The sequence below is a fragment of the Cololabis saira genome, chromosome 9 (assembly GCF_033807715.1).
Source record: "Cololabis saira isolate AMF1-May2022 chromosome 9, fColSai1.1, whole genome shotgun sequence".
NCBI lineage: Eukaryota > Metazoa > Chordata > Actinopteri > Beloniformes > Belonidae > Cololabis > Cololabis saira.
Genome location: NC_084595.1, coordinates 38,083,848 through 38,102,023, shown reverse-complemented (window position 1 = coordinate 38,102,023; position 18,176 = coordinate 38,083,848). Strand labels below are relative to the sequence as shown.

Sequence of the window (18,176 nt, the reverse complement as noted above, 5' to 3'; positions counted from 1 at the left end):
TCAAATAGCTTTAAAAAGCAAAAAGAAAAAGGTAATCACAGTTGTACCTCAGTGAACAGCTTACCGTAGCAAATAGGAATTACAATGAGGGATGGCTGGGTGGGTGTTCCTCTTCGGTCCATCTGGTGCCCATCTTCTGTTTGTATTTATTCCTACATCCACTCTGCCTGCTGCTCCAGATGCAATGGGCATCTCTCACACAAAAAATAAAATAAAAGAGTGAGAAGGAGCTGCGGAAGAACCAAAACTCAGTCATCTGCAAACCTTTTGTTGCACAGATTGTTGCAAGACAAGCTTGCGCTTGCCCCGAGTTGATAAAAGTGTTTGTTGTTGTATCCATGGTAGCAGAGCCTCATAATGGGCTGGTAGTGAGGCCTCTGTGAATGGGAAGGGTCCTCCTATACTTTACCGCCTCAAAACTCATATGAACAAGAAAAAGATGTCCTTGTCTGAATTGTGGAGGATTTCTCACTGAGTTTGTCCATTTGACCCCTAATGGGTCAAATAAAGGAGATATTTCTTCCAAGAACTGAACCTGAAGGGACCGTACTTGCAGTCTTCAGACATGTTGACCCCGATGAGACAGGTTTATCCGACCCCTTCAGACTCAACCGGACAAACTTGAACAGCCATGATCATTGAGATTGAAAAGTTATTTATAAAAGCAAATGGTGCACTCGACAAAGCATTTTGTGTTGTGTTCGGGGGTAAATAACAGAATTAACTAGAAAATTTCAGTTTGATATGGGCATGCCCTACGGCCCATTCGACCCCTCTTGCTGCTTTGGTTTGGGGCTGTAGTGGTTGTGTTCGGTGTAGTTCTATGTCAGTTTGAGGTGTTTACGGTTGCATTTCATTCATTCCTGTGCTCCCAATAGCTATTAATTGGGCGCTCTTTTTTTTGGCTTCTAGCGTCCCCACGGTAACGCTTTTGACTGAGAAAATGAATGCCCATTGAGGCACGATTGAGACACATCTAACGATGTATGCCATGCATGAGTACACGTTCCGGTTCAGGCTATGTTAAGGAATAGGTTTTTTTTTCACCATGGTAAAAAAAAAAAAATATCCGAATCTATCCATTTGGCAGGGATTTTGACATAAAATTTCCTTAAATCACAGCTTCATGAAATTTGAATATGTTGAAGTCCACAGCGTGCTGAGTCGGGGAACATTTGTACGATGTTTCTACGATAACCTGTTGCCTAGCAACAAGCGTCCAAAGTCAAATGGAAAAAAAATAAAAAATTCGCCTTTTTTTTTCCTTTTTGGCATCTAGCATTGCCACGGTAACACTTTTGACTGAACAAAAGTAATACCTATTGAGGCACGATGGAGACGCATCCAACGATGTATGGCATGCATGGGTGCACGTTGCGGTTCGGGCCGTATTAACGGACGAAAAAAGCGTGCGGAATAAGAATAATAAGAAAAGGGTTTTATTTTTGGGGGATTTTTTTTTGCCACATGAGAGCGGGGTCATGCTGTACACCCGCTGGTGCACTGTGGGACTTTTGCGACTTTAGCTTGTTAGCAAAACGCTAGCAACATTACCCAATGGGCCATTGGACGATTGCAATATGGGCATGCCACTACTTGGCATGCCCATAATTATGGGATTTTCTTTGTTGTTGTAGCAAACAAAATGAGGCCAACAGGCTTTTGAAGATGTCCAACACTTTATTCTTAGTACATTTCAAAGAAAAGCACCAGTTCTTCACAAATTCCCATTTTTACAAAAGTAGCCAATAAGAAACGAACACATGTTTAATTGACCCTTATGATGTGACCACACCAAAAACAGCTCTTGTTAGGACTCTTCTTTCTCATCTCCGTGTGTGATGATGTAGCACAGCGACTTATAGTCGATGTTTCCAGCTGGGTCGATGGGAGCGAGGGCCAGGGCCTGATTCACCTGCAGGTTTACCAAGGTGAAAGTACGTGCGGATAAGACAAACAATAGTCTGAAATATTTCCACTGTAAGAATAGAAAAATAAAATAAAAACAAACCTCCTCTCCAGTGAATCTATCAGCCTGGTTCATCAGTAATCTCCGAAATCTGGAGACAAGAAACATTGTAAAAGAGAGCGGTGCATAATATACCATAATGTGAGCAACACTGGAGCTAATAAAACATCTCTCACTCTTCCTTATTAACAAAGCCTGTCCCGTTGGGGTCAAAAAGCTTGAAGGCAGCAAGTATGGTGTCCTCAGGATCAGTTCCTGGAAGAAATACATCATTTATTTAAATCATCCAGCATCCTCCGAGAGTTGTTAGGAACTTTCGGACATTTGTTTGAATGCCTATAAAAAGCCTCTTACCATTGATTTTCTCTCCAAAAAGGGACAAGAAAACTGTGAAGTTGATGGGACCCTTGCCTTCGCTCAGCATCTCCTCCAGCTCCTCATCTTTCACGTTAAGTTTTCCTGGAGCACAAACGCACGTGAAGACACAGTCAGTGAGCTAAAAGGAAATGCAATGAGCTTTGAGGCGATCATTCACTCAGTTTATTCATGATTGACTAATTTATTCAGACATACATGTTTACCTTAGTTAAAAATATCAAAGAAATGAATGGTTGAAATGAAAGAAACTACCCAGCTGAGCATAGGTCTCCCTCAGGTCCTGCTTTTTGATAACACCGTCTCTGTCTTGGTCAATGCAGCCAAATGCCTATTGGACGGCACATAAGGAATTATTATCAGGAAAAGTGGGAAAAAATATAGAGAAAATATTTTTATTATCACGACAAGTGGTCTAATTAAAATCGCATATAATACTGAAATAAATAGATGAAGTTGACAACTGAAAAGGTTTCTTTTTCTATTGATATCTAAAGTTGAAGTGGACAAAATGTTTATCGTCACAAAAGGAAAAACTATTGAAGCCGTTTCAAATTTTCCACAACTTTCATTTGTAATTCCTGTTTCTGGATATGTATAATAATGACCCTCTCAATGATGCACTCCGATAATGATAGTGGTTCATTTGAGTTTAAGCAGGAAAAGAGCGACACCGTACCTCCTTGAACTCCTGGATCTGAGACTGCTCGAACATGGAGAAGACGTTGGAGGACGACTTCTGCGCTCCCCTCTGCCTCTTATTGGAGGCCTTTTTACTCGCCTTAAAAGATGAACACACACTGATTTAAACAATTCCAACAATTCAACAACAATGTTCCTCAATGCACGTTTTTTCTCCTTAAAGGTTCACAGTTAAAACAAATGAAAAATCCCTGACTGACTTACCATGTCTGAATAACTGCATGCGGGCTCTCGGGCGAGGTGTGATGGGTTGGGTTTTATGTATGACCCATCTTATCAGCTCCCCTCCTATAATAGCCCGTGATGGGCAGCTCAGTCCCTTACATGGCCATGTACTAGTGGGTCCCTGAGTGGCCGTGATAAGAGGTGAAGCAGGCCGGATTCTTCTGGACTGGAAAGCACAGATATGAATAAAGAGTTGAGGAGAGATGGAAGAAAGTGGGCCCTGACATTCAACAGCAACTACAAATGAAATTACGAGTCACAGGTCAAATCAAGCTGATAAGTTTAATGCTCTTAACACTGACAACAAAGTGACATTTTGTGGTGTAAAACTTAAATTTGACTTCTGTGCTTTATTTTTACCTGTTGAAACAGTATATTATGACACTGTTAGGTTCTCTTGGTGAACATTTTAATATATAAAGTGACTAAAACCTTTGATGTACAGTTTATGGATCACTTTAGAAGAGGTAAAAAAGAAAAGAAAAGAGAAAGTGTTTGTTCTGGATCCATTTAAGCAGAAGCTAACATGATAAATTGCTGAATCGGGTGGTTGGGGCTCCGGAGGTCAAGCATTTGTTCTCAGTCCATATGTCCAAGTGTCCTTGGGAAAGTCCCTAAACTCCACATTGCCTCTCATGCACTTGTAGGTGTGCGAGTCAGGAAAAATTAAAAAAAAAAAAAAAAACTCTGCACAGACTTCAAGATACGAGTGTAGATCTCCAAAAGACTAATGGACGGCTGTGAGGACAGACAGATGTATTTTGTACATTTTGTTTTGACTGGTCAACAAGGCTGAATGCAGTCCATCTCGAAGCTGCATCTTCCCTTGAACAACCTCTATCTATCTTTGGGAAATACTAGTTGTAAAATGGAAACAACTGCAGGGTGCCGGACAGTTCTCTCGGCTCAGCAGGAGTCCCACGTATGACGGAGACTTCGGCCTTCAGGCAGCCGGCCGAAGCTTGGCTGCCAGCTCTCTCTCGCTCTCAGCCCTCTTTCCTGTTATACCACTTTCAATAAAGGCCACTAGACCAGTGTTTCCCAACCCTGGTCCTCGAGGCCCACTGTCCTGCATGTTTTAGATGTTTCCCTGCTTCAGCACACCGTGATACAAGTGGCTGTGTCATCAACAGAAGTGTCAAGACCTTGATGACAAGCTAATTAGGACCATTTATTAGAATCAGGTGTGATGATGAAGGGAAACATCTAAAACATGCAGGACAGTGTGCCCCGAGGACCAGGGTTGGGAAACACTGCACTAGACGTACCAAAAAATAAATAAAAACATCAACAACTGTTTAGGGTTTTTTCTTAAACTTGGATTTCTTGTTATTCTATTGTAGTTGGTGCTTTATTTAAAAAGTATCTGGCCTTTTTTCTCCGCCTGCCGCTTCCTTGATTGCTCCCAGCTGTGTCTCGTTGGGCCGTGTCCGTAGGCTGGTTGGTTTTCCTCCTCCCCCTGCTCCTCCTGTTCATCAAGCTACTTGTTGTGTTGTGCTGTCTTGACTTCTCTCCTGCCAGGGGCCTGTACTACGAAGCAAGTTCAACATACCCAGGATATCTTTTCCTTATCCAGATTCACTAACCCGGACAATTGCAATCACGCTAAGCGGTCACACGACGGTGGTTATCAACTCGGTATATCAACCCAGGTTTCTCCAATCTGGATATGAGCGCGTGCACATAAAAGGGGCGGTGTTTTCAGCGCATGACCAATCGCAAGCATGGAGAAGTCCGCTGTCAGAGCCGCTTATTTCAGTAGCGAAGAGCAAAGGATAAATTACACTGTGATTTAACTTAATATTTAGACTTGAAATTAAAAGTTCATGTCGTGTTCAAATTAAACGAGGTCTGACATTTCATCCTCTCTCAAATGACTCATACCTTGTTTCTACCGTAAATTTACAGTTTGTACATAAAGGTTTATTTGCAAAAGTAGTTTTCTTAGAAAGACGGAGTGAGGGTATCTACAGCAAAGACAAACGTACTTGCATACCTTGTTTGTGTTGAATAAATGGAGAGGAGACATGGAGCGTGTCTATCACTTCAGCAGTATATTTAATTAACGTTCAACAACGGTTAACGTTCGAGACATCAGCTGTTTTAACAGTCGGGGCAAAACGTTACCATGACAACACCGGAGGGGGCGGGGACTCCCACTATAACAGAATCCCATAACATACCTCTCTGTCAGGAGAAAAGAAATGATAAAGTGTTGATACTTGGGTATGAAAGGAATTGCTTAGTTTCTTGACTAATTCAATTTTTGTTGAAAGTCAGCCCACTCTTTTTTTTTTTTCCTCTCACGATCCGCGCACCGAGCTCCACTGGATTCTCTTCGAAAGGGCTTGCCATTTTCCAAGAGAGGTGATTGGTCAGTGGGCGGTGCTTTTATACCCGGCGATCTGTATCTCGAACATAACCTGCTCCGGAGCAGGTTAGCGGTTCAGCATAAGTTACCATGGCGATGTGCCCCGGTAAGAAGTGAACCACCGTCGTAGTCCTGAAAACCCAGGGTTAAACCTGAAGTTACCTCGCTAACCCCAAATCCCGCTTCGTAGTACAGGCCCCAGATCTCCTAGGTAGGTTTTTTTATTATTATTTATTATCCTGTATCTTTCCTTATAAAAGACTCTTTGTTTCCTCCCAGTCTCCTGCATTTGGGGCCTCCCCTCCTGCACCTTTGACACCAACGCCATAATTCAAGGCATCTTTGGTCAAAACAATTTCTTTCTGAATGCTTCATTTCTCCAAATTCTTTAGCAGCCGTTTTATTTAAATTATATAGTTGATTCATTTTGTACGTGTTATTTGCTTTCTAGTTACAATATCAATTAGGTGGAAATGGAAACAAAAGTTTTGAATACCATCCTGGCTTCGATGAGTCGCCTTTGACATTTTCTATTTTCATTTCATCTTTAGTTCTTTGCAACGAAACATTACTTTCCAAGTTTTTCTTGTGATTCAAGGACAATTTAAGCACTGGAGTTATGTTATGTGGCGTCCTGTGAGTAGCAAAGTCGCACTATGAACGTTTCATCTGATTTTACGTCTGACGTTAAAACAGCCTCAGCTGAAACGTGAACATGTGACACTGAAGTGCACTATTTGAATTGAGCCGTTTTATTTACAGCTACTCTTATTCACATCCAAGCCACATCTCAAACACATAAGAAAAAAAAACTACACAGTACATATTAATGTAGTAAATGAGTTGTAAACATACATTTTAAATATACAAAGACAATGAAATAATTTGCACAAATAATTCCACAATAAAAGACATAAATTTGATTTTGCAATAATTTACATTATTTACAAAATTCCTGTGTTGTACATTAACCAGTTTGCTCTTGTTTTATTAATACTGTCATTAATATAAGCTCTAACTGGCAGTGACACATCTGGAGCATCTTCTAAGTGACTTATAAGGCCTCCAAATGTTTTGGATGCAACAGTAAACAATTCCTTTATGTTCAGAGACAATGAAACTGCTACAGGTCGGTCTAATAACTACGAATACAAGTTATTTTGATGCTTTCTTGTCCTTAAATCTTCCGGCGAAGATTTCTCAATCTGTTCCAAAAACATCTTGCGGCCTGTAGATGGAATTCGTCAGCGTCTTCCGATCAGAGTTCAAGCTTTCTCCGGCAGCTCTGGTTAGTGCGACAGCACACACATCTTACAGGCCACCGCTGAGATGAGAGCTGCTCCGCGACCGCTGCCCTCCTCCGACTGGATGAAGGTGATCTCGCAGTGAGGAGTGAGCTCCCTGACAACTTTGTGAAATCTGTCACGGAAACTGCAATGTGGAAAGAACAAGGGGCATTTACAACCAGTCCAGATTCTTTATTGAACTGCTCGACTGCATGACTCTAATAAACTGAACTTTGAGGGTTTGATGAGGGACAAATATTCATTGAATCTGAATTTACATACATGTTCACCAGAGGTGTCAAGTAACGAAGTACAAATACTTTGTTACCTTACTTAAGTAGAAGTTTTGGTTATCTATACTTCACTGGAGTAATTATTTTTCAGACGACTTTTTACTTTTACTCCTTACATTTTCACGCAATTATCTGTACTTTTTACTCCTTACATTTTAAAAACAGCCTTGTTACTCTATTTCATTTTGGCCCTTTAAAAAAAACTATCCAGTTAAATTGCTCCATCCGGATAGAGTGAATTTGGTTGTGGTTGTTTCAGATGTTCTTGTCCAGTTTTGTTCTTACATCCGTTCCCTCAGATTCCTGCAACTAAACTTGGATGTACATTCCAATAAAGGTTAGGATAAATGATAACATGCCTCCGAAGTTTGACTTTTTGCACCATTACAATACTTATAGGCAACTAGTCATCATATCTGCTGCTCTCTGAAACACATGTTAATGCTCAATAGTACACATATATGCTTCTTTAATATATTTGCATTATACTAAGATGCATTCATTTTCAATGGCTTTTGTCCTTAATGGCTTTTTTCCCCCTTACATTACTTTTACTTTTATACTTTAAGTAGTTTTGAAACCAGTACTTTTATACTTTTAATTGAGTAAAAAACTTGAGATGATACTTCAACTTCTACATGACTATTTTTAAACTCTAGTATCTATACTTCTACCTGAGTAATGAATGTGAATACTTTTGACACCTCTGGTGTTCACATGGTGGGATTGCTGTTTGTACTTTTGGGGGCTTTAAGAGGAAGGCATCATTGGCTTCCTAACAAGAGGACACTCGGTAAAAGATCATTTCTCACCACGGGTGCAGCTTGTAGACCGATCCGTCCACGCCGACTGTGATCTTCAGAGGTTCCTGGCTGCGTCGCTCCCTCATTAGATTGATCACACCAGCAAGTCCTGCTGCACACATGTGAGCAGAGCGCGTGGAGACGCTCTCACAGACCAGTCGCACGATGTCACAGTCCAGCTCGGAGGGAAGAACGCCCAGAGACGACAGGATGTTGTAGATTTGTTTTCTGTCCCCATAGTCGCTGGGAAAAAAAGGATAAAAAAAACCTAAATGGCACACGTTCTTTCATAAAGAATCCTATGGGATAAGTCAAAGGTATCCCATACAGGACTGTCTCAGAAAATTAGAATATTGTGATTTTCTGTAATGCAATTACAAAAACAAAAATGTCATACATTCTGGATTCATTACAAATCAACTGAAATATTGCAAGCCTTTTATTATTTTAATATTGCTGATCATGGCTTACAGCTTAAGAAAACTCAAATATCCTATCTCAAAAAAATAGAATATTCTGGGAATCTTAATCTTAAACTGTAAGCCATAATCAGCAATATTAGAATAATAAAAGGCTTGCAATATTTCAGTGAATTTGTAATGAATCAAGAATGTATGACATTTTTGTTTTTTTTAAATTGCATTACAGAAAATAAAGAACTTTATCACAATATTCAAATTTTCTGAGACAGTCCTGTATAGGATTTTATTTATAGTTGGTTGTCATTGCTATTATATTTACTCTAAAAACACCAAACCTGGCATTTCACATACGGTACTCAAATAAAGCATAACTGTCTTTGAAAAACATATCATCAGTGCATAATTTGCAGAGATTGTCCGCAAGGATAGTTTTATGTCCTTATCATATCAATTTTGCGCATTTTATCCGTGACTAACAGCTCACCTCTCGACCTGTGAGACGAAGCGTGTCTCGAAGCTGCCGCGTGTCTTGAGCTGCTCTGAGGCTTCGCCGTTGAACAGCAGGTCCTCGTTCACCAGCTTCATGATGACGAGCCTCACCAGCTCCCCCATGTACTTCCCACTGATCAGCTTCTCGTATCTACGGGAGGCAAAGAAAACCACTTTCAAAAAACCATTTGATGCATGCTGATGTTTGGGGGAGAAGGGGAATAATGATGGATGATGGAAGTAACAGGGAGGACGTGCGGGTCAGGATGCATGCGGGGACCTGGGAGAGAGCCGGGGAGGAAGGTGAGGTCGAGAGCAAAGTGGCTGACTGAGGCCTCAGCAGTTGTCTCTGTGAACGGCCCGCCGGCACAAAAAGTAAACAGCCATTAGCATTACAGGCACTATGGCGAGGCGGCCGAGAGAGACCATTAATCTGACGTCTCCACCTGCTGACTGACCACTGACGTATGAGGACTCTGTCCATTTACTCACATCCTGAGGAAAACAGCTGGTAGCCTGGCAACTTCACAGAGACCACGGGTGGGAGTCGGGTGAGTAAAGCCACGGATGAATAATTCATAAAAACAGCGGGGGATGGGGGTTGAGGCTAAAATCTAAAATTCACCCTCCAGTTACCAATCTTGATGCTCGCCATCAGACCCAGATTAACTCAGTGTGGTTCCCCAGGGTCACCACACCTCAACTGCCTCCCCTCCTCCCACATTTTATGGTAAAAAAAAGGGAAATTTACTAGGGGTCGGCAACCCAAAATGTTGAAAGAGCCATATTGGACCAAAAATACAAAAAACAAATAGGCCTATGTCTGGAGCTGCAAAAAATGAAAAGTCTTGTATAAGCCTTAGAATGAAGACAACACATGCTGCATGTTTCTATTAGTTATGACTGGGGGAAGATTTTCTTTTTCATTATGCACTTCGAGAAAAAAGTCTAAATTTCGAGAAGGAAGTCAAAATGTCGAGATTAATGTTGAAGTACAATCTCGAGAAAAAAGTCGAAATGACGAGAAAAAAGTCGAAATGTTGAGAAAAAAGTCAAAATGTCGAGAAAAAAGTCCAAATTTTGAGAAAAAAGTCGAAATGTCGTGATTAAAAAGGAAAGGAAAAAGGAAGAAAAAAGTAAAAAAAGAAGAAAAAGTAAAAAAAGAAGAAAAAAAGAAAAAAAAGAAGAAAAAAAAGGAAAAAAAGGTCAAACATTTTTGAAAAAGCTCCAGGAGCCACTAGGGCAGCGCTAAAGAGCGGCATGCGGCTCTAGAGCCGCCCATAGATTTACATGAACGTAAAAATAATGGACTGCACTCTCCCCTCCCTGGAGGAGCTGGACAACACCCGGCGTCTCAGGAAAGCCAGGAAAATCATCAAGGACCCATCTCACCCCGGACACTCACTCTTTGAACTGTTGCCATCAGGCAGATGTTTCAGGACACAGAAATCACGCACAAACACACTCAAGAACAGTCTCGATGCCAGAGCCATAACTACACTCAATACTGCTAAATATTCAAACTGACTTTTTCCATGTGCATTACTGACCGAACCGAGCAATACCTGCCATAGAATCGTGCAATACCTGCCAAATGTGAATACTGTATGTTGTCTTCCTGTTTGTGTCCTTTTAGAGATTATTTATTTTTATAGTTGTTTTGATATATCTATTTTTTTTAAACCATGCACCTTAAAGGAGTTTGCATCCAATTTCGTTGTACCTGTACAAATGAAAATAAAGACATTCTTCTATTCTTCTTCTCGCTGAAGTACATGCTCAACAGTCAACACTACAAATAAATGTAAGACAAGCAACCAACTCAGAACACTCACTCAAACGCAATTATTTTTATTTTATTATTATTATTATTATTATTATTATTATTATTATTTTCATGTATTTTTGTTATATCATTGGTTACTGTTGTACCTGTTGGTATTACATACAGGACTGTCTCAGAAAATTAGAATAGTGTGATAAAGTCCTTTATTTTCTGTAATGTAAAAATGTCATACATTCTGGATTCATTACAAATCAACTGAAATATTGCAAGCCTTTTATTATTTTAATATTGCTGATCATGGCTTACAGCTTAAGAAAACGCAAATATCCTATCTCAAAAAATTAGAATATTCTGGGAATCTTAAACTGTAAACCATAATCAGCAATATTAAAATAATAAATGGTTGCAATATTTCAGTTGATTTGTAATGAATCCAGAATGTATGACATTTTTGTTTTTTTTAATTGCATTACAGAAAATAAAGGACTTTATCACAATATTCTAATTTTCTGAGACAGTCCTGTATGGTCCAGTTAGTGATTTGATTTGGTGCCCCCTCATTGGCTGGCGCCCCTTCAGTATATGGATAATCCGGCCTTGTTTGCCATGAGTGCATTCAGGTAATGCAGCTGCAGCCCTGAGTAGCTACGTGACAAAGCGTGTGTGTGATGTTTAAGTGCGGTGCGTGTTTCTCCTCACAGCTGGTGTCCGGGGTTAATGGAGGCCTCGTCCACCACTCGGTCGTACTCCAGTCTGAACTCCTCCAGCTCCCCGTGGTCCCCGAACGCCCCCCACTCTGTGTTCACACACATGTGGCCCTCCTCCCCTTCCACCAGCTCCACGGTCCTCATCTCCTCCATGTAGCACGCGTTACAGCCAGTGCCTGGTTAGGAAACATTTAAAAACAAAAGTCCCTGTAAGCGCTAGGGGTCATCGGGACATAAAAGCGAGAACCCACACGTATTTTTTCCTCACTTCTTACCGACAATCATCCCGACTTCACAGCTGCGGTCCTCATAATAACAGGAAATCATGGTGGCTACTGTGTCATTCACCATGGCAACCACATCCATCTCAAAGTCCTGAATGACAAAACAATATTACACCATTGTGAATACAGGTAACTCGGCTATATTTGACGTTTTTTGCCAAAAACTAATCTAATAGACAAACGCCTACCCCTCTTCTCTTGATAGCATCTCGGAGTAATCCAACCACATTGTTCCCTTCTGCCCCAGAGGCCTTGAAACCTTTGGTCCAGTTGAGCAGGATTCCCTGCCCAAACAAGACACAAACATAAGCTGTATAAACTTCATACGACTTCCGTTAGAAAGAAAAAGGTGGGCATCTAAATGAAAGTTTTAAGCCCACCTTGTCAATGTCCTCATGTCGTACAGGAAACGAGAAGGTGAAACCCAGAGGGAGCTTCTTGTGCTTGATGTGGTGTTTGTCCAAAAAATCTGACATACACTCCGCGATGTAGTCAAACAACTGTAGAGACAAAGAAATAACGGCCATGAGAGAGCATTTGATTTGGACAGATTTGAAGTAAACCACAGAATTTGCAGCACGGAAGGACATAAGCAGGGGCGTCAATTGGGTATGGCAAGGTATGGCAGCCACCACACCTTTGCTTCAAGGGTTAAATGTAAATGTTTGGTTTTTTAAATACATTTATGAAATAACTACAAATGCAAATAAGAACAAAATGATCGATTTCACTAGTTATTATACACTGCAAAAACTCAAAATCTTAACAAGAATTTTTGTCTTATTTCTAGTTAAAATGTCAAATTTTTAGTCTCTTTTTTTTTTCTTTTTTTTTTTTTTTTTAAATCTCATTACATTTAAGACAAGACTCAAAAACAACCATTTTCACCTGTTTCAAGTAGATTTTCACTTAAAATAAGTAGAAAAATCTGCCAATGGAACAAGATTGTTTTGCTTGTAATGAGAAGATAAATCTTGTCCCACTGGCAGATTTTTCTACTTATTTCAAGTGAAAATGTACTTGAAACAGGTGAAAATTGTCAAAAAAGTTATTTTTCTGGTGTTATTTATTCTGGTGATGACTCTAAATGTTGAAATAGCAGTAAAACCACATTCATTGATGAAATGACAAGTTATTTTTCTGGTAATGACTTTTTTTTGACTAAAAATTTGACATTTTAACTAGAAATAAGACAAATATTCCTGGTAAGATTTTGAGTTTTTGCAGTGAGCGAGACTGCATTTGAAAAAGTTCAAATGTTCTTGACCACACAGATAAGCTCCATATCAGACTTCTGTGATGAGTATTTGCTGGACGTGTTGATTGATACTCTAGTTAAGTTCTGTGACTCGTAACCTTGCCATACCTTAGCTTTGACTGAATTGACGCCACTGGACGTAAGTGCAGAAAAATGACTCTCACCATTTCAGCCGTCCCTGTCATGGCATCTTCAGGGATGGAGTACATTTGATTCTTGGTCTCCACCTTAAAACCCCTCTCCTCATCTTCTCCCACTTTTACAAGCATCACACGGAAGTTTGTGCCCCCCAGGTCCAGAGCCAAGAAATCACCCACCTCTGTCACCAGAAAAACAGAGTGCACGCTGAGCCACGTCCGTATCCTTCTCTGCCACACTTTAACCGTCCTCTCAGGATTGTCTATTTTTTCAAGAGTGAGCATTTACCTGACCCCTCAGGGGTGGAGCAGACATAGGTCGGAAGCATTTTGACACTGGCCTCTTCGTGGGTCTCTAACCGCAGACCTCTGTTCATCTCTCGCTGCATCCTCTTCATCACTTCTTTAAGTTCTTCTTTATTCAGCCTCAACTCCGACAGAATCTGCTCCACCTGCAATGAGAAGAGAGACAAATTGGTCAAAAGAGGCACACGACCCAGATCTTCTCCCTAATTTAACAATGTATGCATTAGACAAATGTTGGTGAACCACTTTGTTTGTTCGCATGATGATGCAGTGAAACCAGGAGCAAAAGAAGAAGAAGAAAAAACTCCTACAAAATAACATAAGATAAAGTGGATAAAATGTATTATAAAAAGTATTCTCCAATTTGGTCCCTTCCAAAAATGTTTAAAGTAAAAACATTAAAAATTTTAAAAAAGAAGAAAAGAAAAATTAACTTTCAGAAAGTTTTCTTTCCTAGCTGCTGAAAAAAAAGAGCGAACCTTACCATGAGGATTTTTTCAACCACATCACTGTAGCTGCGCGGCGTCTTCACCATCAGGTCGTGATGATCGCTGATACAAGGCATCTTGGCAGATTCAACTGAAATGAGCTTGTGTGTGTTTCTAGGATTATGGTGAGTGTGTGTCCAGAGTCAGTGAAGTGTGAATAACCCGGAGTGAGATCCACAGCTGTTTTTATGCCCAGGTAAAGTGGGCTGGACGCACGGGGCCCTCCCCTCCTCACACTCATCCCATCATGTGATGACAGTTCAAATATGCACACAAACGCGCACACACACACACACACACACACACACACACACACACACACACACACACACACACACACACACACACACACACACACACACACACACACACACACACACACACACACACACACACACACAAGATACAGCTTGTGTCCACAGTTACAATAAACCAAAAAGATCTATGTAATCTGATTTTAAAGTTGAAAACAGCAATTGCAAATAATTCTACATGTTAATAATTGACATAATAATATTTCAAATTATTTAATTCCCCACACACACACACACAAAAAAAAACTGAAATCAACCATTGAAACATTATTATCTGACAATGATGACAAGTTTTGTTCAGGACCTATAATATTGTTAATACAAATAAAACAAATACTGTAAAATAAAAGGTGCACATATCAGTTTTAAATTGAATGTTAAATCACAATGTAATGGTTAAGCATTTTCTCATGTACCGGTAGTTTATTTGTAAGTCGGTCATTGCAAATTTATTTTACATTTTGTGAGACTTTTTTTAAGTATTTCATTGTGAAACATTACAGTAAATGCTAACAGCATGTTCACAATGAAGAAGTAAGAAGCATTTCAATCTATTTCATTCTTCAAGTGAAATTGAGGCAATCACTGATTTATTTTTGCGAAATAAAATAATTATTTTTGAATTGTATTTGAGTTGAATTCATAACCGTTGTAATTTGTTAGTGTGAGGAACCATAGATAATCCACAAACTTTACAAGATAAAAGGAATAAATCTGAACATGAACCCTCCTATGTAACCCCTCCTTTTTCAATAATATAAGAAAAGCAAGTCATGCCAAAGGTTTGGTCAATGATCAATGATCAAGTTACACATACATTTCTAAAATTTGAAACGTGCCTAAATTTAGCAACAGAGAAAGGGTTACCGACCCCCCAAAACTAACAGCAGCATGCCAAAAGTGAAGGCTTTCTCTTCTTATCAGCCCTGACAGTTTACCACAGGAGGGGTCAGATAGTTTTATTTAGCCCTGACCTCGGTCAAAGCTAAAAAAAACCTGGGTCAGAGCGAAAATAATAATGGTGAAGTAAAACGACCCTCTGCCCAGTACACCTGCTGCAGGAGTCCTGACTAAGCTTGAGGCAACGCTCAGTGACGACAACATTTGATGCAGTCACTTTTTAAGGGCCTGCATTTATAAGAATCAGAATATAAATGAATCATCTGTGACTGTATTTAATTGGCCTTATATTTTACTTGGAGCATTATTTTAAGAAGGTGGTGTTGTACTCGCATCTGAGTTTGCTTCAACTGTTTTTCTGAGGCTTTCAAACAGTGTGTACAGTCACTGACCACCAGGTGAACCTAATAAACTGGATAAAACAAAATGGAAATATACTACGCCTTGATATGTGTCTGAAACTAAAATAATATTAGAAACTGGTTGTGTGTAAATGTTGTCATGCATCGTGGATGTTTTTGGGTAAGACTTAGATCTGCCTCAGTCTGTGAATGTTTGCTCGACATATTTAATGTCAACAATGATATTATTCAAAGCAAAGGTAATGGACACATATATAGAAGTACAATAAGCAAACAAAGAAGAATGTACACATGCATGAGATGAAATGACAACCTAAATTGGTTTTGTTGTTTTTTTTAGCATCTTTTCACCTTCTGTTTTCAGAGCTATCATTATTATTATTATTATTATTATCATTATTATTACTATTATTACAGTTATTACAGCTATTATTATTATTTTGTGTAACCTCATGATACGTTATTTGTTCTATTTGTATATTCTATTCTGTTAAAAGGTGGGCAAGACAAGCTTTATGCTTCAAGCCCAGACCTTTTCGGTCAAAATAATCACAATGTTGACCAGGGAAAAACCTGTGGATGTTTGTTATCTTGTTTGTTGATTTTTATGCTTGTGATTGACCGAAATAAATATGAACTAACTAACTAAGTCAAACCTAAGAACAGTTGGGTAAAACTAATCAACAGCACAACCAAACACCAAATAACGAACAAAGACATTTTAAAGACCACAAACATGTTGTACTACAGCAACACACGCAAACCTACACAGCGTACTTTTACACGTAGTGTTTAGCAAAAGGAGTTGTATCTGTGCCAAGTGCTCGTCAATGGCGGCTTATCCAGTTGATTTAACGTGTGTGGCCGTTCACACAGAAATCTGCCAGCTGCCTCTGAAATCAGCAAACTTCAAAAACTGGGCAACTGGGATTTTGATCACAAGAAAATGAATTGTGAAGACTTCCAGTGTGTGTCTCAACATTGGCACTGAGGTTGAACAGAGAGTAGAAATCTGGTACATGTGGCCTACTGGAACAACAGGTTGTGAGGGAATAGAATTATAAGTCTTGTCTTTAACAGGTTCTATTTACTATTTTTTTAATCATGCAATATACATTGCATAATTGTATTTATTTATTACATTATTTGTTGTATAAAACATTGTTTTATTAATATTATCGGTGTGGTACACAGGCCTCAGATATCCATACATCAAATTCTTTGCATCCAGCATTATAGGGTTAAATACCCCATAATTCAACAAGAAAGTTGGGCCAAAAACAAAAAAAAAGCTCAATAAAAAAAGAATCCAGCCATCCACAGATCACTCGTTAGATTTCATCCACTTTGCCCATTTTTTTCAGTGGAAGAAAAGCCAGTTTATCGCCCTCTTTTATCTCTTTATTGACAAGGCATACTTTTGAAAAAATAAAAAATCATAATCGTGGCCTGCTCAGTATTTATTGTGTTATATTGTAAACATTTTGATTAGTAACTGTCTGCTGAAAATGGCTCCATCCATCCATCCATCATCCATCCATCATCCATCCATCCATCCATCCATCCATCCATCCATCCATCCATCCATCCATCCATCCATCCATCCATCCATCCATCATCTAAACCTGCATCTATCTCGTTTCAGGGTCATGTGGGTCTGCTGGAGACTACACTGATATCCAAGAGGAATTTAACATTTTGATCCCACAGACCACATACAGGGCAGTTATCCTGAACTCTGACCAGGACCAGGCAGCAGCATTTCTGGATATCCCATATCTGTAATGGACTGACGACCTGTGCATGACGTACCCCTGCATTTTGCCTGAATAGAAGTTATGCTCCAGCTCCAGGAGATCCATGTGACCCCGAATAGAAAGAAGTGGGTACAGATGGATGGGTGGCTGCATGGATGGCATACACTATGCTGTCTTCTATGTATCTAAGTTTTAAAATCCACTTATAGATATCATGGTGAGTGATTTGCGGAAATGTTCCTGATCCCAAGCAGTGATTTCCACAAGAGAATCAGGTCTCTGTAAATTTGAATATCATTTACTGATGAACTCCTCTAACTCTTACTGGTAATAATATAAAACATTACTGTTAAGAGATATTCAGCCGGGTGTTTTTTCAGCATGTCATCTTTGATTGCATTATTTTATTTCACCATTACAATATTTTTGTATCCAGCTTTTATATATATCTTACAAATGAGGATGTGGATAGATCAGGCAGTGACACTTGACATGAGTAAAACAGAGCTTTGACTTTGGTTACCTTATCCATCGTTGTGACGAGGACCATGGGTGGTCTGCCTCCAGAGCTTGGAGTTCCCCACGTCTCTGCTCTAATGGTGCTTCGCCTGGATTTCCGCGCAGTGGGAAGAATATATTATCCTTTGATGGGAAACTGGCCAGCCATTTTTAGGCCTACATGCCCAGAGAGTGATCTGCATAATAATCCCCGAAAAACGAGCAAGCACAGTTACATTTCTGCAGAACTGTCTGGAAAACAGTGAAACGAGTCATTAGGAAAAATCTGGAAATGGCTTATAGATTAGTCTTCTTTCTCGTAGATGTTTCAGGCAAAAAATGAAAATGTTGTCTTCTTGTACTCGTTTGAAATAGAAAAGATGGAAGCCTCATTCTTGGAGATATGTAGCCTACAAAAATCATGCACAGAAATTACAAAAAATA

At 39.6% G+C, this 18,176-nt stretch overlaps 2 protein-coding genes across 2 annotated transcripts; both read right to left on the bottom strand.

Moving 5' to 3' along the window:
• Positions 1-1,660: 1,660 nt before the first annotated feature.
• myl7 (myosin, light chain 7, regulatory) lies at positions 1,661-3,361 on the bottom strand. Its single transcript, XM_061729527.1, has 7 exons — positions 3,251-3,361; positions 3,024-3,125; positions 2,600-2,675; positions 2,324-2,428; positions 2,146-2,224; positions 2,012-2,060; positions 1,661-1,915 (listed from the first exon to the last, which is right to left on the bottom strand). Exons 1-7 carry the CDS (start codon positions 3,251-3,253, stop codon positions 1,811-1,813), a joined length of 519 nt encoding a protein of 172 aa, XP_061585511.1. The 5' UTR covers positions 3,254-3,361; the 3' UTR covers positions 1,661-1,810.
• A 3,012-nt stretch (positions 3,362-6,373) lies between these two features.
• On the bottom strand, positions 6,374-14,046 carry gck (glucokinase (hexokinase 4)). The gene is made up of 10 exons (XM_061729523.1): positions 13,898-14,046; positions 13,397-13,559; positions 13,135-13,289; positions 12,093-12,212; positions 11,901-11,996; positions 11,704-11,803; positions 11,421-11,604; positions 8,931-9,086; positions 8,034-8,267; positions 6,374-7,073 (listed from the first exon to the last, which is right to left on the bottom strand). Exons 1-10 carry the CDS (start codon positions 13,976-13,978, stop codon positions 6,932-6,934), a joined length of 1,431 nt encoding a protein of 476 aa, XP_061585507.1. The 5' UTR covers positions 13,979-14,046; the 3' UTR covers positions 6,374-6,931.
• Between the last annotated feature and the right edge of the window lie 4,130 nt (positions 14,047-18,176).